The following is a 27385-nucleotide window of genomic DNA, read 5'->3' as shown; positions in this document are numbered from 1 at the left end:
TCTTTGGTAATGCCATCAACACTGAAAACACATTTCCATCTGTTCGCAGCTTCAGGCAGCCTTGTCATGGTGGTAATGGTAGAGGTGGTGGTAGATGCGGCAGTAGTGGGAAGAATGGTGGAATATTAAGGGCACTGCGCAGTGGCAGTAGTAATGCGGACATTTAACAACGACAAACAAAATATAAAATGGTGTTGCGTTTACTAGAGAAAGCATTTCTTTACTGAAGATTGTTTGTGTAGTTTTCTTTTTCTTTTTTTTTTTTTTTCCTTGGGAGAGGATGAACAATATGAAAGTTTTCTTCCGATTTATTGGTAGTGACTTTAGCGGTGCTAAATACTCGTAAATATATAAACCTAACTCTTCTGACAGGCTACGTGTTGGCATCAACACGTGGCACCAGTTTTTGCATATCCCTTGAAAGAATAAACAGAAAATTTAGTGTTGTAGTAATGATAGCTCTTGAGTTCCCAGAATCCGCAACAAGCGTTAATGCCAGGCGTGTCTTGAGGCGGTGTTGACGAGCAGGTCAGACAATGCGTGGATATAATTGCGCAGCAACTAACGTAACCCTCCTAACGCACGCTTATCTCACACTAACTCATTGCATAACATGACTGAGATTTGCCATTCATCGGCCATAAAATGTAAGGATGTGTTGCGTAACCGTTTGAAAGTTGCTGTTCTTTTGAAATTAGTACACATAATGCTCTCATTCCACGTCAATTTTTCACGGTATATTTGATGCTTAAGGAGCACCTACGTGCCACCCGTGCAGCGTGCGAAGATGCGGAGGTAAGGAAACAGCCGAACAAGCAAGCTCACGCAGACATGGATCTCTAACCTTCAACGCGCACACCCACATCACCAAGCCACCCAACCATTCTCCAACCCTTACAAAACGCACGCATGCACGCACACACGCAAACGAACACACACACACAGACACATACACACACACACATACACACACACACACACACACACACACATACACACACACACACACACACACACACACACACGACATTCATGGCGCAGCATAACTATTAAGAGGCCATGATAGCGCGCGGCTGAGTGAGGGATTCTTTTGGAAGAGTTACAGTCCTGTCGAGCTCATCCTTCTTTCTTATCCTTATCACACTGCCTGCCCGCTGATGTTACTCTTATCCGCAAAATTCATGCATTACTGTCACTGTTATTGTTCGGCAACGTTTAGTTAGCGATGCTCCAGTTGTATCCTGCCTTACCAAGTTAACCACCAAGATAAGCAACGCTTAATCAAGATGTGGAGCAAAGGCCACAAGCAGGCAAGCAAAATAAAGAGATTTTGAATACATAATTTGAAGCCACACTCGTCAGGGATGAGGCAAAAAAAAAGTCCTGAAAGCGATCAATACAAAACGGCATTAAGGTAACGTATACAAACGGCAGAAAATCCCCATTCCTTTACGTTCATCAACCAAATACGGACATTGACGCATATACCTTCAAGTCGATATATGCCGGCGAGGAGGCGTCACCGGCCACCCTGGGCTCTATGGCAGCCAAGGCTAAGGACGGATTCCCCAGCCACCCACACGTGCTCACTTTCTGTTACGTGGCGTCTGACCGTGTAGGTGAAGTGTAATATGCTAATTAGGGGTGCAGGTGCGGGCGCACACACACACGCACACACACACACACACACACACACACACACACACACACACACACACACACACACACACACACACACACAGGCAAGCTTTCAAATGCCCCAGAAAGCCAGGTGCATAAATGCACACACTTGAAGGCCTACATGGAAGTAAACACAGACAAACAGACACAGAAATTCGTCCAACACCCATTCAGAGCGTCCGTGTCTTTGCATAACAGACATATGGGTCCCTTACCGTACTTTCGCTTCACTGCACAAACACCCACACAACACAAACACTGCAGGGACTCACGCCACCAGCTCACAAACAATCAAGTACACTCTGGGGGCGACGCAAACACAGGGACACATAAGCGGCGCCTCACAAACACCGCCACCCCAGACTACCAGAACACACTACCGCTGGAAATAAAATGTAGCTTCGGTATCTCTGGCCGGGAAATAATCAAGTCATATGCTTACTTCGGTGGAATTTATAAGGCAATTTTGCCGGACAGTTTACGCCGTGAATAACACGTTTGATCCCCGGATGGTGGTGGGCAGCATCGAGACGCCGCAGACACAACCTTTGCAAATGAAGAAGAAAATCGCGATCAAGCTTTGAGAAGAAAAAATAATATCTCTTTATGTATACCTACACAAACACACACACACACACACACACACACACACACACACACACACACACAAGCATATATATATATATATATATATATATATATATATATATATATATATATATATATATATATATATATATATATATATATATATATATATATATATATATATATATAAAACACACATACTTTGTTGGAAGTCGAAACATGAAATTTTAACCTACGCTTTTACAAGCACATTTTCTTATTCGCTTTAAATATTTATATGAACTTTTCTCAAACTGAATGGCTAAGCAAACACGCAGTTAAGAAAAATACACAAGATAAATTAAAACAAAACATAAATGTAAGTAAAACTACTAGGAGAAGCGTCGAATATTTTCTACCTTGAGCGCTAAGTAAGAAGTAAAATTCCAAGATAATTGTTCTCCTAAAACGGTGCAGCAGAAGCCCTGTGTTCAATGCGAAATTTTACTTCGGCCGTCAAACAGTAAGACGACTACGATGATTTGAGAGTGGCATGTGATTGTCAGAGACAGACACTCTAAACACTCCATGCTAGTGAGCAGTCCAGCACAAAAAGAGAGAGAGAGAGAGAGAGAGAGAGAAGAGAGAGAGAGAGAGAGAGAGAGAGAGAGAGAGAGAGAGAAGGGCGGAGTCTGTGGTTATAGAGAGAGAGAGAGAGAGAGAGAGAGAGAGAGAGAGAGAGAGAGAGAGAGAGAGAGAGAGACTGGAGTAAGGACAGGGAGAGAGAGTGGGGGGGGGGAGAGGGTAAAGAAGAGTTGCCACACGCCGCCATGAAACCTGCGTACATTTTTCCCCAATTAAAAATGACCGAATCACTCATGCCCGAAGGGAGAGCTAAGTCTGAGGATCCTTGATGAATAATAAAAGGAAGGAGGAGGCGGATGGTGACTAAAACATTACACCGATACACCTCTCAGTTAGCGTGATCTGGTACCTCATTACCATTCCTAGGCCCCCATCGCCTCAACCTTTCCTCCCTCCTCCTCCTCCTGGCCAACCCTTACTCCTCCTCCATTGTCCCCCTCCTTACCTCCACAACAACCCCCCTCTCCCTGCCTAACAGGACCAGGGTAGGCCTATGAGGAGGCTGGTAGGTCGTAAAAGCAACTCCTCACTCCCTGTGGTCCCCTCCAGCTGTGTATGCAGAAGGTCAGGCTTACACATGCATTTTTCATCCTCGTAGATCCATTCGGTTCTCGCGTGATCGTCACGTGAATGTATGCTACACTATACAGCTCCAGCTTCATCGGGAATCAGAGGCTGTATATTATTGTGTTGTCTGGACCGATCAGAGCGAGTGATTGGGAGATCGTATTTCAGGTAACACTTCCCTGGCTCGCTGCGGCGTGTTACAATGGTCCTGACTCTCCCTCTAACTCAGCATCAAATGTCTTTCACCGCCGCTGCAGAGACCAATGCTGCATTGAGCGCCATAAATCAGAGCTGCATACTGGCTCCTTAAAACTGTATTACACACTCACTGGCTTGCTCCCCCAGCACCCGCTCTCTCGGATGTTGCTGTGACATCTGGAGGCCAAACATTAAGTATTGTTTAGCATGGAATGTGCTCGTACGCCTTTAGCACAAAATTATGTATCAAGAATGAGATCGATAGCACTTCTCGCGATACTACATTACGAGTGTCTCCATATTCGATACAGAAACGTTTGAATAAAACATATGTGCGCTTCTTGACTACGAACGTGAATATTTTTCTGATTACACGTTTGCTACAACAATGCTTCCCTCCCGCCATCACAATGTCTTTACCGCGTTTGCCAGGTAGCCGACCGCTGGCCCGCTCATCATCAATTCTCCACCGACAGCGCGTAACATCCGGCGAATATTATGCTAGTTGTCACGTACCGCCTCCAATGAAAGCAAGATCATTGTTATTTTCTTCCACTTATATTGTATATAGCATATATAAGTTTTTGTACTTTTGACCTTGAAGAACTGAGGATCAAAATCTGCCTGGGTAAGTTTAAGAATTATTTGTTTTTTTCTGCATATATTTTTGGCTTTCGTTCTTCATCAAGTAATTTCCATTCAGCAAGTAACAGATGTTCATTACGAGAATTGTAAGCATCTTATAGAATTACAATCCTATTGTCTTTATTTATTTTATTTTTTTCTTACCTAACGTGTAGGTATGTCTGTGATACAAAGGGAATAATTGAAAACAAAAGATATAAAAACAAAAACTATCAAAATACAGATATGTTTTTGTGCTATTGTTCAACAAGGAAAAACTTGAACCCTGATGCAACTTCCCCCGTCACTACAAAGAATGATGTTAAAACGTTTGCAATATGAACTGAGTTGCGTCAATAGCACAACGCGTCCTACGGGCATCCCGTGATAGGACAGATCCTCACGAGCGTGGCGGCGTGTTAAACGCATCTCCGGCAAATTTTTAATAACCTGTTCATTGATTGTTATTTAGAGCGGGGCGAGGGCGGCCTCACCCTGCGGGGACGTCACCTGGGGTCGTCACCGCCTTCGCCGCCTCCATCATCATAATAGTTTAATTAATCCCGAGAGTTACCTACACGGCCATTTTCAGCTTCCTTGCATAAAAAAGCGGCACAGTATCTCCTTTTACCTGCCTTCCCCCGCCAGGCGAATATACAACGCGGTAAAAGTAAATATTATTTCGTGGACTTTATGTAGTCGGGGCCCCGTTCCCTGCTGGCCGTGATGCTCATTAGATATGCAAATTAAAATCAAATTTACTAGATAATTCGTGCACCTGAAATTATAGGTATCATTATGGTTGTATGAAGTTGATGTATGCCCTAAACAGTGTTCAATCGACCATGTCTCCGCTCCATCACGACTCTGTATAAATATCTCCACTACACCTACCTAATTACTCTCTCTCTCTCTCTCTCTCTCTCTCTCTCTCTCTCTCTCTCTCTCTCTCTCTCTCTCTCTCTCTCTCTTCTATAGCTTTTCTTTTGAGATGTCATTGTATTTTCCTAAACTAAAAATCGAAAGTATTTCTGCATTCCACAAATCATCGAAATTCTCTAACACCTCTTAATTCAGTGAAAATTTCCTCTCCTTCTCCTTGGCCACGACTCCCACAATCCTAATCCGAAGCTAAACCGGAATTACGTCTTGATATCAACCGCTCACCGTAAACATTAAAGCAAAAGTATCAGAAACACGTTGTTGATAGGTGGAGATTAGATTTTATCACCCACAGGATCATTTCCTGCCGTGAGATACTGGCTCCCTCCCTCGTTACTGACACACAAACAAGCAATTTATACACACAAGCAAATAAGTGGAAGTAAACACCGACATTCATGGAAACCGTCAAACAGGTACACTTGAGCACATAAACAAACACTCATACGGGCCGGCTCGGGCAAACAAACTAACACACACACGCACGCACGCACACACACACACACACACACACACACACACACACACACACACACATACACACAAAGGTAAATTAGAATATGTAAATACCAAGAAATTGAAAGAAAATCACTAGGCCCAACCCTTTCCTTTCCCCCCCTTAGTCTCAACCCCTTCTCTGTCTCTTCCTCCCAACTTAACCACGACTTTCCCTCCCCCCTCTCTCCTTTCCCTTCGTGTAGCCCCTCCTCCCATTCTCAGTATCACCTAACTCCAACTCCCCCACCTTCTCTCTCTCTCTCTCTCTCTCTCTCTCTCTCTCTCTCTCTCTCTCTCTCTCTCTCTCTCTCTCTCTCTCTCTCTCTCTCTCTCTCTCTCTCTCTCTCTCCGCCTCTTGCTTCCCATTCACTTTCATTCCAAACTTCTTCGTCTATTTTCCATTTCCCATTTGTATCCATTTTCTCCTATCTTAGTGACCATGAATCTAACCTTAGGGAGACCGCTCATGCTCACCATCTCTCCCCATACCTGCCTTACGTCCCTCTATGCTCTCTTTTTCCTCCCTCTCCCTGCCTCAGTGGGTGCAAAAAAGGTGAAATCCGCAACCGAATGCAATAACAATGGGGTACTGAAGCAAACTGGGGCGTCGAGGCGAGATCTAAAACTCTATACAACGTGCACAGTAGTGATAGCCAGCATCTGTTCCGAAGTCATGGGTGATTTTGGACGCCCAGCCAACATGCGGAGAAGGGGAGAGGGCGGGAGTTGAGAGGAAAGTGGGAAGATACGGGTGAGAGAGAGAGAGAGAGAGAGAGAGAGAGAGAGAGAGAGAGAGAGAGAGAGAGAGAGAGAGAGAGAGAGAGAGAGAGAGAGAGAGAGGCAAGCTTGGGTTGTGAAACAGATAACTCAGCCAAGAAGCAGGGAGAACAGCATAGGGCTGCAGGAGAGGGAAGACGTCGAAGGGGAGAGAGTAAAGGACGAGAAGGAGGGAAAAGCAAGACAAACCAGAAAGGAAGGAAGACAGGGGATAAAGAGGGGAGGAGAGACAAGCGAGATTAAAGTCGAGGGGAGGAATAGAGACATAAAAAGGAAGAGAGAGAGAAAGAGAGAGAGAGAGAGAGAGAGAGAGAGAGAGAGAGAGAGAGAGAGAGAGAGAGAGAGAGAGAGAGAGAGAGAGAGAGAGAGAGAGAGAGAGAGAGAGAGAGAGAGAGAGAGAGAGAGAGACGGACGGACGGACGGACGGACAGACAGACAGACAGACGGACAGACAAAAGTAAACAGATTGACTGATAAAGCTAAAACAGACTGCCTGAATCCCTGACTGCATGTGTGAGAGCGAGAGCGAGAGAGAGAGAGAGAGAGAGAGAGAGAGAGAGAGAGAGAGAGAGAGAGAGAGAGAGAGAGAGAGAGAGAGAGAGGAAGAGAGTGAGGGAAACTGACAGGGAAGGGAGGTGTGAAATAGTCTCTCTGCAGATATTAGAATAGGAAAAGGAGAGAGAGAAGATAAAAGGAAAGTAGATGAAAGGAGAATACGGAGAGAACATAAAAAACGAGAAGCAATAGACACTGGGAAAGAAAGATATCTTTAAAAAATCAGCAGTAACAGCAAAGGTAGGGAAGAGGAGACGCGGAGGAGAGGAGGGAGTGAGGCGCGACAGGAGAGGCAGAAAGAGATGGGGAAGAGTCAGAAGAGGTTGGGGACATGTAAGAAAAGAAGGGAGTGTCGCGTTGTGGGAGGAGGAGTGGGAGGTGGAGTTGTGATGCAGGGGAGTTGGGTACACAATCGTTAATTTTACCTTCAGAAATCTTATTATACATGAGCTGGAAGTTACATGCGTTATAAAAGCTTAAACCATTTGTATAGAGGTAACTTCGCTTCACGTAACATTGATAAAGAAGTGCTCTAAATAGATAAATTATTAGTACACCGCAATAACACATAAAACTAACTAAAAAAAAAAAAAATAAAAATTCCCATTCATACTTATGAGAAACACCAAAGAGCCTTTTTTTCCCACTCTCTTCTTTCATACTTTATAACAAATACAGGTTTTGGTTGCACCTTAACCTTTTCCTTCCGCTGTTGTATTTTTCCACCTAACTTTTCAAACACTTATGGATCCTGAAAACACACCTCTTCTGGCCACCCCTTCCCTGTTTTCTCTAGCTGTTAAAATTTGCGCTTTCGATTTTTCACGCTGTTTCCTCACACCCTGGCCGCTTGAGCACCGCATGGCTGAGTGGTGTGTCCAGTGCTTTCTTTATGCCAGAAAGATAGATAGAGCAAGAGTCCGCTGGCTTTTTTTTTCTTTTCTTTCTTTAGGAGCTGGATGACTATAATTGAAGATCGCCTTTTATTTTCCCTTCGCCTCAACACAACTGGTTTTACTGGGCGACGCTTGGGGAATTATAGATGTTTTCTTCGATAAACTACATAGGTCTTGCATTTCTAACAATAAATTGATGCTCCGAGGCATATATAAATGTAAATAAATGGATCCTTTGTTTTATGACTTCCAACACCATCTTCGGACGAGAGATAGAGAGAGAGAAAGAGAGAGAGAGAGAGAGAGAGAGAGAGAGAGAGAGAGAGAGAGAGAGAGAGAGAGAGAGAGAGAGAGAGAGAGAGAGAGAGAGAGAGAGAGAGAGAGAGAGAGAGAGAGAGAGAGAGAGAGAGAGAGAATTTATAAGCATAGAGTGAGAGGTAAAATTTACAACCATAAAGAAAGGATATTGAGAGTTAATTTGCTGATGTAAAGATGGCAGAGGAGAAAGTGGTTATGAAAAATAATTAAAAAGAAATGTCAAAGAAATACCAAATGATTAAAACTGATGAGCTGAAAAATAAGTGGAAATCGTGAGATAAGCAGACAAGGAGGAGGAGGAGGAGGAGGAGGAGGAGGAGGAGGAGGAGGAGGAGGAGAATAAAGAGAAAGAGAAGAAGGAAAATCAGAAGAGGAAGGAGGAAGACATCGAAGAAAAAAAAAAAGTAAAGCCGAGAGAAGAACGGCGAGGAGAAAGGAAAAGAGGAATAAAAATAGAAAGGATGGGAAGAAGGGAGGAAAGGTGGAAGGAAGAAAAGAAAGAAGGGCAGGAGGAAGGATGGAAGGACAGAATGATGGCTGAAGGGCGCCGAACCTATAGCGGGAAAGAAGGGAGGAGAGGAGGGAGATGAGAGAGTTAAGGAGTGCACTGTGGTATAGATGGAAGAGTTAAAAGGGAGGGGAGCATGGTGGTAGGGAACAATATGGGAAGGGAGAGAAGGAATGTTACCCAGTGTTACTCAACCCACATAGCACACTCTTCTCCAAGGAGGCCTCTTCTTATGGTTCTGATTTTACTACCGACATTGTCCGTATCTATTGCGTCATAAACTTGTGAAAATTGCAATACGTAAAGATAGTTTTCTGATCTTCGAAAAAATAATGATAATACTCTTGATCCATAGTATTTAATTCAGTACTCAATGTTTTAAAGTACAGTAATATATAAAATTATATTAAAATACAAAGAATGCCAGCTTTTTTTTCGTGCTTGAAATATTAAAATGAATCCAAAATATTAAAGAAAGTAATGAGGTGAATAATCCATTGGCTTAATCTATCCACTCTGAGTAATAAAACTGGAGGCCTTCTTGAGTATGGGAGTGACTGCAGGGAACAGGAAATTATCTTTCGGGGGAAGGAATTTCTTTCATCGCCTTCAGCCTCTGCGCCGCCACCCACAGACCGGCGGCTCATCACAATATAACCAGAGGATGCAATTTGACTTTTTTGGGTGCCCGCACTTTTCCTTTCATTCAGAATCCAAGCAGTCCTGTAAGATTATGCAATTTCTTAGTCAGTCCGTAATTCGTCTCACAGACCGGCCCCTCCCTCCCCCGTCCAAGAAAAGAAATCCGTAACACGAATTCTCAGAACAACTTTCAATATTTTATTTTTCTGAGGCTAGACCGCTATTCCGCTGACTCCTCCCACCCAAGACCAGGACTATTACAACATTCACCTTATATGGGAATTTGTGGATCACACCGTAATATATAAATGGCAGCGTCCATTAGCCTTACACTCAGACAAGTGAAGCCCATTCGCCAATAATTACAAGCAATGGAGAAGAAAATGTTGGGAAATATTACACCCATCAGTGCTGTATGGGAATGGAAAACCAAATTTATGCAACAATAGTAATTCTACGCCAATTTACGACTATACCAAACATTTCCTAACTCGGAGAAAGCGTGGACTAAAAAAGTTTAATAATCCGCATTGTCCCTGTCTCAAGACTTATGAAAGTAATTTTCAAAGTAGACAATCTCAGTCAGTGCGGAGCGAGGAACTTAACTCAGGGTCGACTTATGGCCGCCCCTAAATATACCAGCGGAGAGAAATGCTGACAAAGTTTTCCTCAGTTATCTTTAGCTGGTAAGTCAAAGCGGCTGATTTATATGTAATTGTTGATGTAATAGCGTAGGGTTTGGCACTTTAGAAAAATTGTACATCCATTTCTTTAGTCTTGACGTAAAGGAACTGTTTACAATCAACAGCAAAATTGTTCCTAAGCCATAAATCGACCACCTCAAAGAAACGTACCGCTACAGGTCTTCCTACAAACCCATTCACGCTTAGTTTTATCTCATTATTTACGTACATTTATCGTGTGAGAAACAAAAGTATTTATCACAAAATCCCAATGTTTTGGTTCGTGAAGCGTGCAATTAAAATGATCAAATTAGTCTAGCAGCAGACAGCACCAGGGAGCGGGGCCAAGACAGTGACACCTAGGCTTATACAACAAACGTGAAAGTCGTAAATCAGGAAGCATATATTTGATGTTGTAAATCAGAAAGTATATATTTTAAAGTTTCACTGAGGCAAACCAGGGATACGTCGCTTTCGTGATGTGTGGGGGAAGAGAAAAATGCCCACTGGAATATCTATGGCATTAAAAAGATAAATTTTCCACTAGTTAAGATCATGATATTCTCCGATTCGATGGTGGGGTGAGGTACCGCTAAGTGCAGCAAACTCATCAATGTGAAAATGCTCCCCTTAAAAAATTAAGTGAAACCATATCAAGTGTTTAAGTATTAGGTATCACATGAAGGTTCAGCCACGCGTAGTGAAAGGATCAACGGAACTTCAAAATTGATAATGCAGAGAAAGACACAAATTCTTCGTTACTTTAAAGGAAATATAACAAAGTTTCCGCCCCTTCTTTTTTTTTTTTAACAACTTGTATCGAAAAAAAAAAGCCAAGTGTGATTCTTTACACTTTCACTTTTTTTTTTTTTATCACCCTCCTCCTCCTCCTCCTCTACCCGTTCTTCCTTCCCTTCTCCTCCTCTTCCTCATCCTTCTCCAGCATCATTTTACTCCTTCAATTCTTCTTCGTCGTTGTTTTCCTCTTCTTCCTCCTCCTCCTCCTCCTCCTTCTTCGACCTATACTTCTTATTCTTCCTCATTTTGCCTTCGTTTTTATTACCTTTTCAGTCTTATACGCTTCTTGAATTATTTTAATTATCATGTATTCTTAATTATTCATCTTTTATCTGGTTTCTCTCATTTATCCCTTCCCCCTTTTTTATTCGTAATCTTCTCTTTCTATCTCCTCCTTTTTGAGGTCCTGTGACTCTGATCTCTCTCCGTTCTGCCTTATTTTCCTTCCGTTTTTCATCTTCGAGTTTTTCTTTTTTTTTCTCTCTCCATTTTTTATCATTCTCCTTTTTTTTCAATATTCTCTCTTCTCATCCTCCTCCTCCTCTTTTTCTCATTTACCAATCTCTTCCCCTCCCTTCTTTCGCTTCTTGTCTTTCTTCTACTTCCCCTCTTCCTCATTCTTCTTTTCTTGCTTTTTCTACCCTTCCGTCATTTTTTCTCCCGACTTGTCCGCCTCCGCCTCCGCCTTCTTCCCTTCGTCATTTTCCTCATCGTCTCCTCCTCCTCCTCTTCCTCCCTTCTAGCTCCTCGTCTGCGGAATCCGCCGAACTCGACTCTCGCGACCATAGCTGAGACGATGTAATAACCTCAGACTCAGCCAACGATGCTAAGGCTGGTCATGCGAGGCGGACTCGTGAGGGACCCGACACACACACACACACACACACACACACACACACACACACACACACACACACACACACACACACACACACATACACACACACACACACACAAAGCGAGTACTGGAGAATTTATCACAATTAGATTTTGCGGCTTTAAAATGATCACTTCCTAAAATGTATGTAAAAAACGAAAACTATTTAAATTTCCACATAATTGTTGTAGGTATCGAGCACGTTCTGGCAAGTTCACTATTTTTTTTTCTTTTTCTTAATTCCTCCGATCTATCTGATTTTATACTTCTTTTCTTTTATATTCTTTTCTTGGCAATGCCCGATTTTTCATTGACTTCATTCTATGTTGCAATTTAGTTCACCTCTAGACACGTTGTTTTGCATTATTAGTTTCAATGTTTAAGTAAAAGCAGCTTGAAATGATACGTGAAAATTTACTGGTATTTCAAACTACCGCAAACACTGCGCGATATATTCATGATAATGATTTTCACTAATTTCAGACAGCCTCTGAGAGATGCGATTTTCATAAATTTAAAACCATTTACCATTTTTTTTTTTATCCACTCTGGTTTGAAGCAACCACTGAATGTCTTAAAAAAAATCAACACTGCTCCAATGCCAACATAAATTTTACTAGAAATAAAAATATATAAATACAAATAGCTTACCTGCAAGGAAATAAATTTTGTGAAAGTAATCGCACAGATGATATGTGGCTTGCGCGATAAAAAAAAAAAATTAAAGTGAAGTATTTGTTGATTTTTTTCTTCAAAGTAAACGTGGTCATGGGGGGATTTTCCCGTGCCAAAGATACCGGGAGGCCAAGACTGCGAGGAAGCTTTCGCCCGATCGGTGTTGTGGCGGCCTGGCGGGCGGGCGGGCGGGCGGGCGGGGGCGGCGGGGGACGAGTGTTAATGCAAGCTGTAAACGGGGACCTCGCGGGAACTGTGACCTGCTATTGCCTATAACTCTCCGTTACGGCCACTCGCAATCCGTCTCCAACACTTCTTCATGGCCATATCTTATTAAATGCCCCTCCCCCCGCCGGTGCTTGAAGTATTCTGAAAGTGATCACGGTTGTCCCCAGTCCTCAGCGGCGACGGTCATTATATTCCTCTTAAAAGATCTATAAAAATTACAAACACTATTTTTCTGATATTGTTCACATTAAAATTCTAAAGCCATGATTGGAAAATGACTGCCGTTGATGGAATCGCGGCGAGGCCAAGAGACAATAAAATATGTATGCGAGCCTCTGGTCTTCTATTAACAAAATATCATTGGCCATGCAAGTCAATATATGTAACATAAAAAAAATATGATGGTGTAAAGAATACGAATACTTATTACAGACGCGAATAAACGCCTATGGTAATCTAAAATATTTCTAGTATATATTTTCGAGAAGTAGTACTACTCATTTATTTTATTTATATGTTTGTTTATTTATTTTTTTCACTGTTGGGCGGGAAGGTGGTGCGCCAAGCTGAACGGCGGTCGCGGCTGTGTTTGGCGAGGTGCCGCTGCCACCGCCGCCGCCGCCGCTGCCGCCCTCCTGCCGCACGTGTTTCCGGCACTCATGTCGCTCACGTGCGCATGACACAATCTGGTATCTTTGCTTGCCACTGGAAATAACACGCTGCCTTACCTACACTTCATAATATGCTGGATTTTCCATCGAGTCATAAATTTACGCATCGAACACGATAATCAATATTCACATGTCAACATATTATAGCAATAATTTTGTTGCTTGTTCCCTCAAATGTCAAGGAGTCACGAATTGTCTTGCTCAACGTTAAGAAATCAGCCACAGTCCTTCAGAGTGCTTCGCGTTATTTACATTTCACATACGACGCTCAAACACCTTCCGGTCACCACCTGAAGACACGGAAACACAAAGAGCTCCCCTACACCGGCAAAGCTCAAATAACGAACTAACTCCATCCCCGGCAGCTTACTCTCTACAAGTTCACATCACGAAGATTAGACTGAGTCGGTGAAGTGGCATGATACAAGCACTCCGGAGGGCTGGAGACACTTGCAAGATTATTAGGCCTCATGTCCTCTACCATCTCTAGCATGGGAAAGAGGGGCGGTGGGGGGCGAAAAGAGGGGTGAGAGATGGGGATACGGGTATAGAGGGGGAGGAGACTGCCATGCACGGCCCTCAAGTATTTGCGCAACTCTCCCTCTTTCCTTCTTTCACATACTCACTCTCTCTTTAGCTTTCTCTCTCTCCTTCTCTCTTTTTCTTCTCCATTTGGACGACGAATCTCCTCCACTTCTCTACGTGCCTCTTGGCGTTTCACCATTAGCCACCCCCTCCCCCCATCCCCCCTCTTCCCCCGCACTGCTCCCCCCTCCATCATCATCTTCCCAACCACCACCAATATCATTACCTTCACCACTACCACCACCACCACCACCACCACCACCACCACCGCCACCACCACCACCACCACCACCACCACCACCACCGCCACCACCACCGCCGCCGCCGCCACCAACCACCTCCAGCCCCTCATCGACATCCACTCGCAAAGGCCTGGTGACTGCCCCCGCCGCCAGACCGTGAGTGTGTGTGTGTGTGTGTGTGTGTGTGTGTGTGTGTGTGTGTGTGTGTGTGTGTGTGTGTGTGTGTGTGTGTGTGTGTGTGTGTGTGTGCACGATATATACAAGGGGATTTCGAACCAAGGCGAGTTAGTTAGCTCTCAGTGCTTCGATAGAGTGAGTGAAGGGTGGGGGGCAAGGAGGAAGGGGGCGGAGAGCGTGTCCTGGTCCCCTTCACCCCCACTCCTACTCCGTCAACCAATCCCGTCCTGTGAATGTGTCGTGTGTGTGTGTCGTGGCCGAGGCCGTGGTGGTGACTGTGGTGGTGACGGAGGCGGCGGAGGTAGTGGTGCCGGTCCAGCCACGCACTCCACCTGCCGTGCAGAATCAGTCAAAATTCAAGCTTCCACCACGTCTGCCACTACTCTCAAAAGTTTCTCCCGGGAAAGAAAAAGTCTCGACATAGACACCGCCGCCTCAACTCGCGGCACCAACTGGGGACCGCCGCCGCTGCCACCGCTGTCTCTCGGGGCCAGCTTGTCCCCGCCGCCGAGCTGCAAGCTCCCAGGATCTTCCTCCGCTTCAAACAGTGTTTTACCATCGAGACTCTGATCTTCGACGGAAAAAAAATATTTTCATAGTTTCCGATCTTCTCGAGTGTTTGGTTTGTGATCTCATTGTCATTATATTTTTTTGAAAGACATTTTTACACTTGTATTGATATTTTCAAATCGTTGGTAGTGAAATGATCAGCACCGCTCAGCCTCACTGAGGCAACACAGAACTTAACAATATTTTTAATGTTCCAATGAACATGGCCATCAGTATTTCCTTGATGTGAACTGTATCGGAAAATTAATGCAAGTAAGTCTAGTGATCAAAATTTCTGTTAAAAAATGCCCACGACACATGAATAATTTTTCAAAACAAAATTTTCAACTCACGGAGTGGCGGCGGCCGAGGGAGCGGCGGCGGGCACTTGTCTCCTTTACCTCACGCAAACCCGTACACAAGAAGACTGGTCACTAGTGGCCGCTATAACTCTTTCACTGCCATACTGACCACGTAAAAAATAAGCCTTTCCTCCAATCACAAGGCCTATGCCAAAAAAAGCTAGGCCTGGCTTACCCCAAACCCCCATTTCCCAAAATCAGATACGCCTTCCCGCCTGCTGACCACCGCGCGCCGCCTGTGTCGTGTTTTTTTTTCCATAATATTCTGTGGTTTCCCTTGCTACTCCACACCACGGCCATTACACCTGCATGTGCTGCCTCACTCAAGGACATGCAACATAAAAAATGAGCGATCTATATTTTCATTCCAAGCAAGAGTGACATGTAATAATTTATAATACCTCAGTATCGGCGGTGCTATCCATCACACCGCCAAACGCTATCGAATGTGAGCGCGTATCAATACAGCGATGTGCACAAAAACACAAGTGTTAGTGTTATTTGCGCAAGTGTGGAGTAAACTGAAGAAAACTAGTGAAAATGAGATGACGGCCGGGCGGGCGGGAGGGCCAGCGGCGAGCGCCATTTGCAAGGCTCACCGCCGCGGGTCCTCTCCGCTCCTCCTACCTCGACCATTTTAAACTCAAGTCTTCACGTACGCTTCTTTATCCGCCCTTGTGTGTTTCGAGGAGTGTGGGGAAGGGAAGAATGGTGAGAAAAAAATGGAATATAGAGTGTACACGCTGACATAGTGAAGCCGTGCAAGTTACGCGCTTAAAATGGCTAATAATCTGGCGGTATTATGCCGCTCTATGGCGGACCGCAGGTAATATTGTGGTTAATTTTTATGCAGTTGTAGATTATTAAAAAATCAAGTGAACTTTTCTACGATAACGGAGTAATTTTTCCTGAAGTTTGCAGTGCCTAAAAAAAGTGATGTGGAGAAATAGAAAAATATTTATGACAAAATTATCAATTGTGTATGTAGAAAATTACTTAGAATATTTTTTAGTGAGCTCATTATTTTAAAACTCAGTACAGTATACAGTTTATTTTTAGGACGTGTTTAAAGTGTATCTGTGGACCGGAACAAAATTTGAGGAAATTATAGAGAAAAGGTGGAAGTGAAGTAATTGTCAATGAGAAATCCGTCCGAGCTGCCCCTCGCCTCAGCTAAGGTAAACAAAAAACTTGGTCCCTTGTCTAGCAGGATCAAGCTGACCACCCGCTCGGGAGGTCGGCCTCTGCTCAGTCCAAGCCCCATGCAAACTTCCTCTGAAACAGCCTCATCAGGAATCTCGGCCAGCGAAACAGTTGCACCAAGCTGCAAAAATCGATGGCTCGTGATACGTAGGTAATTACATCACTAACGAAATAACGAGCACCGTAAACAAACTGTAGCTTTTTATTAGCCAGACTGGTGAACTGGGCCTCTCGGAATCTTTTGGCATCATGCAAACACAAAAGCACCTGCCCTACGTTCGGTTCCCGTCATGCGTTTAGAACTGGTCGTATTTTGACAGGACGGAGTGCGCGGACGGACCGGGGGCCCAGAGTTGACATGTAATCAATTTCTGATGTTTTATCGCCGCCGCAGCAGAGCACTAGGCCGGTGGAAATTCTTGTAGGGTGAAAGGAGAGAATAGGGAGATAACCACAAAGGGTGAAGAGAGTAGAGGAGGTAGAAGGAGGAGGAGAGGGAGGAAGAGGAGAGGGCTGTGGTAGCGGTGGTGGTGGTGGAGAGGTAGAGGGAGGAGGGGGAGTGGAGGTGCCGGCGAGGACGCAGGACTGAGCAGATGCGTGACGCTGGAGCGGGGGCCTGCTGGCTCCCCGGGCTAAGATGTTACACTTACACACCTTATAACACTAGATACACTCGCTCAAATTACCTGCTGGAGTCCAGTGTGGGCAGCCCGGAGGAGGACCGCTTGTAATAACACCGCCGGCAGCGTGCCACCCATAATTTCGTTGATTCCCGAGATGTGTGTTTGTGTGGCGGTCGACGCGTCGCGCCCTCCCGGCCCATATCCAAGATGGCGGCGCGGCCCGTATTGGCTGGCTTCACCGCCTAGTTCTGCGATTGGTCCACAGATGGCGATAGTGTTTTGAGTGTAGTCGCGCTCTCCCTCCCGGCCTTATCGCGCTAATAATGAAGGTCCGACCAAGGCGAGCGCTTATTGGTTCTCCGGGCTCCCTTACCTACTGATTGGGCAGACTTGTTTACCGCTCGGGGTTCTCGTGCCTGGTGTCTAATTCAGAAAAGGATTCATTTGCCATCACAGGTAGTCGAGGCTGGTGTGTACACAGTTGTTACTAAGTAGTTACCACTGGGAAGAATTATGTGAACAATGAGTTCAAATTATATTGATAGTATTCTGCCCAAGTACCAGGCGGAGTCGGCCGCGGCTAACCTGGTAAACTACAATACGCAAGCTAGAAGTATGTATCCGTACGTGAGTGTCACTTCACATCAGCTGTCCTCCACCCCCGCCACCAACATGTCGCCCTTCACTGCAATGACAGCCAACACAGACGGGGACAAGCAATGCCGCTACTCCCAGACTGGAGCCACGGATATGTCCCAATACGGCCTAAACCTGCAGAACTGTGCCACCACCAGCAACATGGCCCAGTACTTCCACCAGAACAACGTCACTAACCCACTGAACTCCTGTAGTCAGCCAACCCCGACGCCGCATATTCCTGACATCCCACGGTACCCATGGATGTCTATCACAGGTAAGCCCTCTACTTGTTTCTTCTATGTGATCTTGACCCCTGTAGTGTTCTTGTTGTGTCCCGTGGCTCCCTTCCCGTCAGTGTGCGTCCCGTGCTTCTCATTCACTCAGAATCCCTGTGTTCCTCTCCTGAGCCTTGCCTTCATCAGGAGGGGGCGTTCTTCTCCCTCCAAAGGGATCCTGCGACAGGGAAAAGTGTCGTTGTAGCCAGTGCTTGAGTCAGTCAGTGAGTAATGTTTAACTCTGAGCGCTGTGTCAGCTCGACATTCCACAAGTTAAGTCGAAAAAAGTTTGTCTCCTGGAGAAAACACCAGTTTGAGAACCTCCTCAAGGTTTGTTTTACTAGTGAATACTGTGGAATAAGTGTTTGCAATGTCTAGAAATGTGTGCATGTATTGCTGAAGGAGGCATGTTGCACGCCAGTGAGTAAGAAAATATCAAAACTTGAACAATGTTACCAAGACTGTTATGCCAGTGATTCAGTGTCAGAAGAGCTGTGAACGCTGCCTGCCTCAGTGTCGTGCATGTCAGTGTTATCCATGTGGTGAGGGCGTGGTGAACACCCACGAGTGCCTTGTGATGTTTTCAACCCTCTTTCCTGTGTTATCTCTGAGCACGGTGCAATATGTTCCCTATGGAGGAGGTCCTGGTCTGTGTATATGTGCGTAACTCTAAACAAGTGTTTCTCTGCTTATAAGGTGTCTAACAACACAGACTGACAGCTAGTAAAGTGATTCTGATACAGAATTAGGGGAGCAACTGCACAGGAAGACAGTGATACTCTACAAGAAAACTACTCAGTATAGGTTTCATCTCAGGCCTCCCATTTATGGAGTGTAAAACAACTTAGGATTATCCATAAACCACAGTAGCCACAACCCGAGTGTCAAGCAGAAAACTTTCCTGTCTTCCCTCCCCAATAAACTCTCACCACCTGACCACCCGGCTCTCAACCCTCACACAACGCTACCCTCCACTCAGGGCACAGTAGCCCATTAAGTCTCCTACGTGTGCCCTCTTTTAAGCTAGTAAAGCTACACAGTGACCCGCACCATCAGCTATGACAGACAGCAGCGTATATCGGAGTCAGTCAAAAAGAAGTGTGTTTGTTTAGGCTAACGGGGGAGTGCGGGGAAAACATCAACACTTCTTTCCTACTCTCTAGTGGTGCTCAGTAGCTCTATTTTTTATTCCTATTAATATAGCAAAGATTCTGTGTTTATATCTACTAATTTTTCCCATGAAAGAGACGGATAGGGAGTTTGGTGAAGGATTGCAGTGAAGTTTATTACGACAGGCAGGAATACAGGTGCGCCGTCCTCGGTGGTTGCCACTCATCTGACCACAGAAACGTGTGCTAACACTCGGCTGCCGCTGCTGCCATCTAGTGGCCGCGGAGAGAACCTCCACATTTCGATCAGTCCCGTGCAATCTGAAACAAGAACGGAAGAATATGAGACTCCGGGTGAGTCGCCCACACTGCAGACCCGGTACAAGCGCTTTAAGCATTGTACCTCCGCCATTTCCACACCTGGTGCGAGGGGCAGCACCCTGACGCCGTACCTTGCAGGGTCAGGCACATGGCACACACCCTTCTACAGAAAATGGGTTCCAGCCATCACTGAACCTATGACATTCTTAAGTATACATAGCTCACACTACAGTGGTGGTTACAGGGGGATGAGAGGCCCTCCCACCACACCGTGTAGGTCCTGTACGGTGGCTGCTAGGGTGTAATCAAGGATAAAACAAAAGGAGACTCCTTTACGTAAAAGCAATGCTACGAAACACCGGTATGGTCTGGGTTTCGACAATGATAATATGGAGGCTACATAATACCCTCGACGCAAGGCTGCCAGCGGTATAATAGAAACCATATACTATGTGTGTGTGTGTGTGTGTACTAATGGCACGCCGAAAGTATACAATATGAAGCTCCTTAACAACAAGCACGTATAATTAAAAAAAGTTACTGAACTGTGGAGGCAGTCATTATTCTAATATCCACGATCATTTAACCAGTAATAGAGAACAAACCGTTTGTGTGTATTTCTTGGAAGGACATTACTTGCAAGCAATAATAATTGATATCTTTATATAGCAAGGTGGAGTATTCAAGTATAATATGGCCAGCAATAGCAGTACAATAGCTCCTGCAATAAAGAAATAACAATAACAATCATAACTGCTGCTGCTGATGATGATGCTCCTTCCTCCTCCTCCTCCTCCTCCTCCTCCTCCTCCTCCTCCTCCTATTACTACTACTACTACTACTACTACTACTACTACTACTATTACTATTAGACAAATTTATGGATGAAGATGATAGGTGAAAATAGGTAGGTATGTTTCATACAGAGACTGCCACGTGTAGGCCTGATGGCTTCTTGCAGCTTCCCTTATATTCTCAATATGTTCTTACTACTACTACTACTACTACTACTACTACTACTACTACCGCCAATACTAATACTAACACAGCTACTACTGCCACTACTACTACTACTACTACTACTACTACTACTTCTACTACTAATACTACTACAACAACTACTACTACTACTACTACTACTACTACTACTACTACTACTGCTGCTGCTGCTGCTGCTGCTGTTGCTGCTACTACTGGTGCTGTTACTGCTGGGTCTACTACTACTACTACTACTACTACTATTACTACTAGATACTGCTACTACTACTACTACTACTACTGCTACTACTACTACTACTACTACTACTACTACTACCACAACCACCATTATTATCACCATTGCCATTACTAGCTGCAGCTCCTGATTCTACTACTACTACTACTACTACTACTACTACTACTACTACTACTATTATTGCTACTACTATTCGTGCTCGTGCTACTACTACTGCTATTCGTGTTCGTACTGTTACTACTACTACTACTACTACTATTACTGTAAATGCTGCTGCTGCTGCTGCTGCTGCTGCTGCTGCTGCTGCTGCTACTGCTACTACTACTACTACTACTACTACTACTACTACTACTACTACTATTTTTGCTACGACTCCTTTTACTATAACAACCACTACTACTACTACTACTACTACTACTGCTACTACTACTACTACTTTTCGTACTCGTACTGATACTACTGCTACTACTACTACTACTACTACTGCTACTACTACTACTACTACTACTACTACTACAATACAACTACTATGACAACTATTCGCACTCGTACACATACTGCTATTATTACTGTTCGTACTCATGCGACTCCTACTACTACTACTACTACTACTACTACTACTACTACTTTTGCAAATGTTGTCACTGTCACAGAACCACAAGCATTACGGCTGTTATTTCTAACCTAACCTGATAACCTGATTCACTGCCACAATCAGCACTATCACCATCAACACAACAACAAAACAAAAAAATATAGTAGTAGTAGTAGTAGTAGTAGTAGTAGTAGTAGTAGTAGTAGTAGTAGTAGTAGTAGTAGTAGTAGTAGTAGTAACATCAGCAGCAGCATCATAAGTTGAAACAGTACTGGTAACAATAATCGTTATACTTACTCACATACCAGTAATTTCCGGGTGTGTGTGTGAGGAAGTCCTTCCTCCTAACTTCAAGCCCGTTTTTCCTAATTCCAAGCTCTCTCCTCCTAACTCCGAGCTCCTTTCTTAATAACGACCCTACATACTAAAAAAGAATATATTGAAACAGTCTCTCTCTCTCTCTCTCTCTCTCTCTCTCTCTCTCTCTCTCTCTCTCTCTCTCTCTCTCTCTCTCTCTCTCTCTCTCTGAGCTCTTTTTTTCCTACCTCAAAGTTTCTTCCTCTTAACTCCCACCCACAATTCCTATATTTTACCTCTTATCGCATGAATAAGAAAAGGGACCGCCACAAAATTCTAGTTATTCAATGTTTTTCGCAAAAGTAGTTGTAGTAGTAGTAGTAGTAGTAGTAGTAGTAGTAGTAGTAGTAGTAGTAGTAGTAGTAGTAGTAGTAGTAGTAGCACCTGTTTTTGTTATTCTTGCGAGAGGTCAAGGTAGCGGAGGGTGGTTGCCTTAACTGCGTAGTGGCAAGGTAACTGAGGCACACAAGCACACCTACCTGACTCATTGGGAAGAGGTCACACGTGGGGCAGGTGAATGTCAGGCAGGTGAGTGATTATCAGAGCAGGAATTTTGCAAGCTATACATGCTATAAATATCAGTTTCTTCAGATGCTATATTCTTGCATGATCTCTCTCTCTCTCTCTCTCTCTCTCTCTCTCTCTCTCTCTCTCTCTCACACACACACACACACACACACACACACACAATGAAAACCTCACAAAAAATACTGTCAATCACGCTTCGAGGACAACAATATTTACAAAAAAATAAAAAATAAATAAATCGATTATGAAAGATAATAACAAAGAAAGCGATAGGAGAGCGAGGAGAATGTGGAGTAAGGGATGTAAAAGAATATAGAAGTAGGGAAAAAAATAAAATAATAAAAATGGAACAGGAAAAATAGAAGACACATAAAATAAAGGAAGAATGATGAGATACAAAAAAAAAGTAGGAAAGAAACATCGAGAAGGGAATGATTGGAACAGACGATACAAAACAAAACTACATGGAAAATAAGGACGAGAGGGAAATAAGGATAGAGTCGAAGAGAGAGAGAGAGAGAGAGAGAGAGAGAGAGAGAGAGAGAGAGAGAGAGAGAGAGAGAGAGAGAGAGAGAGAGAGAGAGAGTGGGAGGTTGATAGTCACACAAGGAAACGATCAAGTAATAAGATGTCATAAAAATAAAACCCCAGCCAGGGTGACAGGGTGGCCACAGCACGGTAGCAAAAAGTGGAGCAGCCCCGTCCGCCTCCCATACCCGGCGCCACAACGTGTAAGAACATCCACATTACCGATAATTACAGGCCATAACTTATGTGCAGAAACACCGCAGAGTTTGCCCTGACAACAGTAACCCACGTTCGGGGAGGGAAAAACTGCCACCATTGAGTCGCCCGTAAATTCTAACGAGGTAAATGTCGTTTTCCGTTCAGCCACGACGCATTCACTGATATCGGCCACCCCTCCTCCCTTCCTTCCTTCCTTCCCTCCATCCCGTGCTTCCCATCCTTCCTTCCCTTCAGCCCGTTCCTCCATCCCTCCCTCCCTCCTCCCCCTGTCCAGTAAGAGTTCTCCGGAGATAATGCGCCGCGGGTTTATGCCTCAATGTGGTCGCGTCCATCAGGTATTGTTAATGACGAGGTGCTCACAAGTGCACCTGTTCAACTATCAGCCGGTCTGAGCCCCTCCGCCTCTCTCAATAACCCTGTCGATCGTTTCGTTAATCTTAAAATCTTTCTGACAGTCTCTCTCTCTCTCTCTCTCTCTCTCTCTCTCTCTCTCTCTCTCTCTCTCTCTCTCTCTCTCTCTCATTCTTGTTTATTTCTCTTCGTATAGGTGTTAAAATATTTAATTTCTACAGTTTTTATTTTGATATTTTTTCGGGGATTTACTTTATTGTCACTTTTTTAAATGGTTTCGTTTTATTTTAGTTCGTGATTAATTACCCCTACGTCATTTGACTGTTCTTTTTCATTTATGCTGTTCCGTTATGAATTGCGTTAAATGTCGCCATAAATTTTCTAATTTATTTCGCTCCCCCGTGTCCATGAATTCCACTATTCTATTATCTTTCTTAATTTCCATCTCTATTACACGTGGACTTCAAAGCCTTTTTCCTTCACTATACTCTTTCCTTTACATTCTCTACTTCACAGTTTCCTCACCACCCTTCTCTCCATTTACTCACACGATTCTTTCTCCCTCCGCAAGACCACCCTTTCCTTCCTCTCATCTCTTTTACTCGTCTTTCCTTCCTAAGCTCTCCGTTCGTCTATCTCTTCCCTCCTCCCTCCCTGGACGCCTTCACATTTCACTCTCCCTTCCTACTTCACTCCTTTTAGTCACCTTTCCCTCCTCATGCTCACCCTCCGTCTATCCATACTCACTCCGTCTATGTACATTCCTTCTGTTGCCTCCACACGTCACTCTGTCCCTTCTTGCCTTCAACCCTTCCTTCCCCTTCTCCCTCCTTCCTTGCCCTTCCTGCCAACCTCCTTCACAAACACACAGGGTGATAAATGGCAACTGTAACACTGAGGAATTACATTTACTGAGTATTCACGACGCGCCTCGCTATGGCCTCAAGCATTTCGTATTTGTCTCTTGTCTCTTTATCTATTGAGGGGCAACAAATCTACTCGTGGCCTTGAGGGATTGCTGTGGGTGTGTGTTTGTGACATGTGGTGTGTGTGTGTGTGTGTGTGTGTGTGTGTGTGTGTATGTGTGTGTGTGTGTGTGTGTGTGTAATAAGTAATGGACGTCTGCATGTATGTATATGTTAATGGAACAGAAAAAAAATCAAATAATATAGAAAAAAAAACTAAATAGAGAACCTGAACAAAATGCTTTATCGTCCATGCAAGCCCAGCATCCAGCGTGACTCAAGAACACATCGACACGCAATACCCATTACCCTGAAAAAGGCCAATGTTGCGTGAAAATGTTACGAGGTGTGTTAGTAAGTCAAAAGGAAGGGTGTGGGGGCTTCTACCAAAACTTTTAAAATCCTAGCTTAAAAAACTCTACGTATAAAAACTGCATAATTTGGAGATAAAGAGAAGCAGCACACATTACAAGGAGTCCTGAGAAGCCCCAGCAGGATACCAGAGCCTCATAAGTCCTTCATATGACAAGAATTCTACATATCGTTTTATCTCGCAACATCCTGCAACACATGCATTAAGGGACTGCAATTTTTATCACTGCGCTATATTCCGAAAGGAGGTGATTTACCCAATTGCATATTATGCCTCCCAAACTTGCAAGTACCCACAGAATATGTTGCATTGAGAGGCCGGTGGGAAAGGGGAGCTGGCTGTGTGAGAGGACTCTGGGGGTGAGGATAAGAATGGGGAGGAGGAGGAATGTGAAGGGGAGAGAAGGGAAACTGTACAAGAGCGAGAGCGAGAGAGAGAGAGAGAGAGAGAGAGAGAGAGAGAGAGAGAGAGAGAGAGAGAGAGAGAGAGAGAGAGATGGGGGAAGGGATGATGAAATCGGTGTGGATTACAGATTCACCCTTCGGAGGCTTTAACTGTGTCATCTGGGTGTGAAACTGAGCCATGTACTATGAATAGGGTCACTTGCTTCAAGGCCCCTAAACAAGAACACAGAGAAGCATTTGCGGGTTCTAAAGAGAGAATAAAAACACAATACGGACTAATAATGAAAAGATAAAATGAAAGAAAATGTCTGGAACTGTCACCGTGATAAACTCTACGGAGAATACAATGAACACATCACATACAATAAAATTGACGCTTCATTGTAACATAGCGAGCATTATGACTCCTTTTAATTACGAGAAGAGGAATATACATCATTAGATCATCAGATGTGTGGACAAAAAAGTTTATGCGAGTGTATATGTGCGTGTGTGTGTGTGCTCGATCCATATCACGAAACGTGCATAAATTTACGAAATGTGGTGTTGGACTCCTCGTTTGAAAAGGAAATACAACCAATCATTCACCAAACACGGCGCATATTGTCTCCTCATACTGTTCATCATGCTACATAGCCCCGTCATCCCTCACCTCTTCTCCCAATACCCAGGCCAGCCTCACAACACTCACTCAACGCATCACTCAACTCATTTCACACCTACACAAATCATTATCCTGCAACATTCACTTGCCAATCCATTGCACACCACCGCACTCACTACCTACACTCACCTCCCCAGCTGCCACGCCACCGCCACGCACAAGTTCACGGTACTCAGCACACGCCCTCAGCCTAACTCAAAACACTTGCCTCACAACACTCGCTCAGCAGCCCCACTCAGCCGTTAAGCACCCACTTCACAACACCCCCTCAGCAGCCTGCCTCAGCCTCACACGACCACCCCAGCCGCCCTGACTCCTCGCACACGACACCAACTAGCCATCGAGAACTCCTAAAGGCCCTGTCCTTCGGTTCCCTGAGGCGTCTCTCACTCACCCACGACAGCAGCAGTTTAGACGTAATTGGCCTGTAAATATAGCTAAGTTCCTGCTTATTTCACACACCTAACGACAATTGCAACAGGAAACCCTCAAAGTTGGATCGTTCAGCGTTATTTTCAACTAAGAAACATAGTGTTGCCCCCGCCCCCAGCCCCTTGCCGCCCTCAACACCGGCCTCAGTATTTTACATTACACAGCCTCGCCCGCCGACCACTTGTGCCAGGCCCTAAGGAGCATATGAGACACAGTGGCACCCAGGCCCTCCGTGTTCCAAGCAGACTCCGGTTCGGTGGCCCACAAAGGCGACGGTTCCATAAAACATGTAAACTGTGCCAGGAGAAAGAGCGAGGGAGAGTGCTGTAATATTTCACAGCCTTATGAATGTCGAGCCCCAAATATAGCACGTTTTTGAACATTTTTGAAAAGTGGTGAATTTGAAGCTACATTATGTCGTTCGTTTGTTTTCTGGTTCATTTGGTGTAATTTTTCTGTGCTATCTCGCGCCAAGATCAACAGCCTGCAAGAGATATAAAGTAATTTTCTCTATTAAAAAGAAAAAAAAGTCACCGCCACCATTCAACATTACACGCCACACTGCGCCACCATGCGACTCCACCGCCACATTGCTCCATTTCCCCACTTAATGGCGCCATTCTCCTCCATTTACTACTGTATCCCATCACGTGACTCCACACTAAACCAGATGACACCACATTCCACTAAGTGACAACACACACCATACCTACTAAACAAGGACAGAAAGGGAAAAGTAAAATATCCGAGCAAATATTACCTGAAGTATTCATCGAGACGAACTGAAGCACCCTCACTAATGAATATTTCCATACAAAGGAACACGCACACACAAACGCACTCACATACACACACACAGAGAGACCATTACATCAACACCTCAACAATACAGCGAAGCACACATTAACGCAACGCCCAGACAAACACGCAAATGACTACAACGTGCGCATAAATAACTAATTCATGACTAATTACCCCTACTTGACACTTATGGCGCGTGGCTACCGGCATTACAGCGCCCAAAGTGACCATAGCGTATCCCTTTCGTTAGCGGCGCTGCGTCCTCGGGTGCGCACTCCTGCCTGGCAAAACTACGACCATGGTTAGTAAATTGTTTTTCATAGTCAATAATGTCATAGTTAGGGGGTCGAACTCCAGGTTGTGGAATCAATATCAAGCCACCTGGTGCTGCCTTAGCGTACCTGCGTTAGAAGAAAGGTGCGGCGCAGGAGGAATTAGGTGGAGGGGAAGAGAAAGGAAGAGGAAGGGTCTCAGGTACTAGGATGAGGAAAATAAAGAAA

General features: G+C 44.5%; 1 protein-coding gene and 1 long non-coding RNA gene across 6 annotated transcripts in view; one reads left to right on the top strand and one right to left on the bottom strand.

Annotated features, from left to right (window-relative positions):
- Positions 1-27385, top strand: part of LOC135107895 (homeobox protein abdominal-A homolog) — a 149305-nt gene that overhangs the window by 6461 nt on the left and 115459 nt on the right. For 2 of the 5 annotated variants that reach the window (XM_064018264.1, XM_064018266.1), the window contains exon 2: positions 17547-18003. In XM_064018264.1, the coding sequence (XP_063874334.1) occupies positions 17613-18003 (391 nt within the window). In that variant the 5' untranslated portion in view covers positions 17547-17612. Of the gene's footprint in view, positions 1-14641; positions 14976-17035; positions 18004-27385 lie in introns of those variants that run through there. The other 3 variants (XM_064018265.1, XM_064018263.1, XM_064018267.1) reach the window with 3 other exon arrangements.
- LOC135107896 (uncharacterized) overlaps positions 19273-27385 on the bottom strand; it is an 85611-nt gene continuing 77498 nt past the window's right edge. The window contains exon 2 of the long non-coding RNA XR_010272042.1: positions 19273-19434. This is a non-coding gene — a long non-coding RNA (uncharacterized LOC135107896). The remainder of the gene's footprint in view (positions 19435-27385) is intronic.

Source organism: Scylla paramamosain, chromosome 16 (assembly GCF_035594125.1).
Source record: "Scylla paramamosain isolate STU-SP2022 chromosome 16, ASM3559412v1, whole genome shotgun sequence".
Taxonomy (NCBI): Eukaryota; Metazoa; Arthropoda; class Malacostraca; order Decapoda; family Portunidae; genus Scylla; species Scylla paramamosain.
Note: the sequence above shows the minus strand (reverse complement) of the source record. Positions and strands in the feature narration are given on the sequence as shown.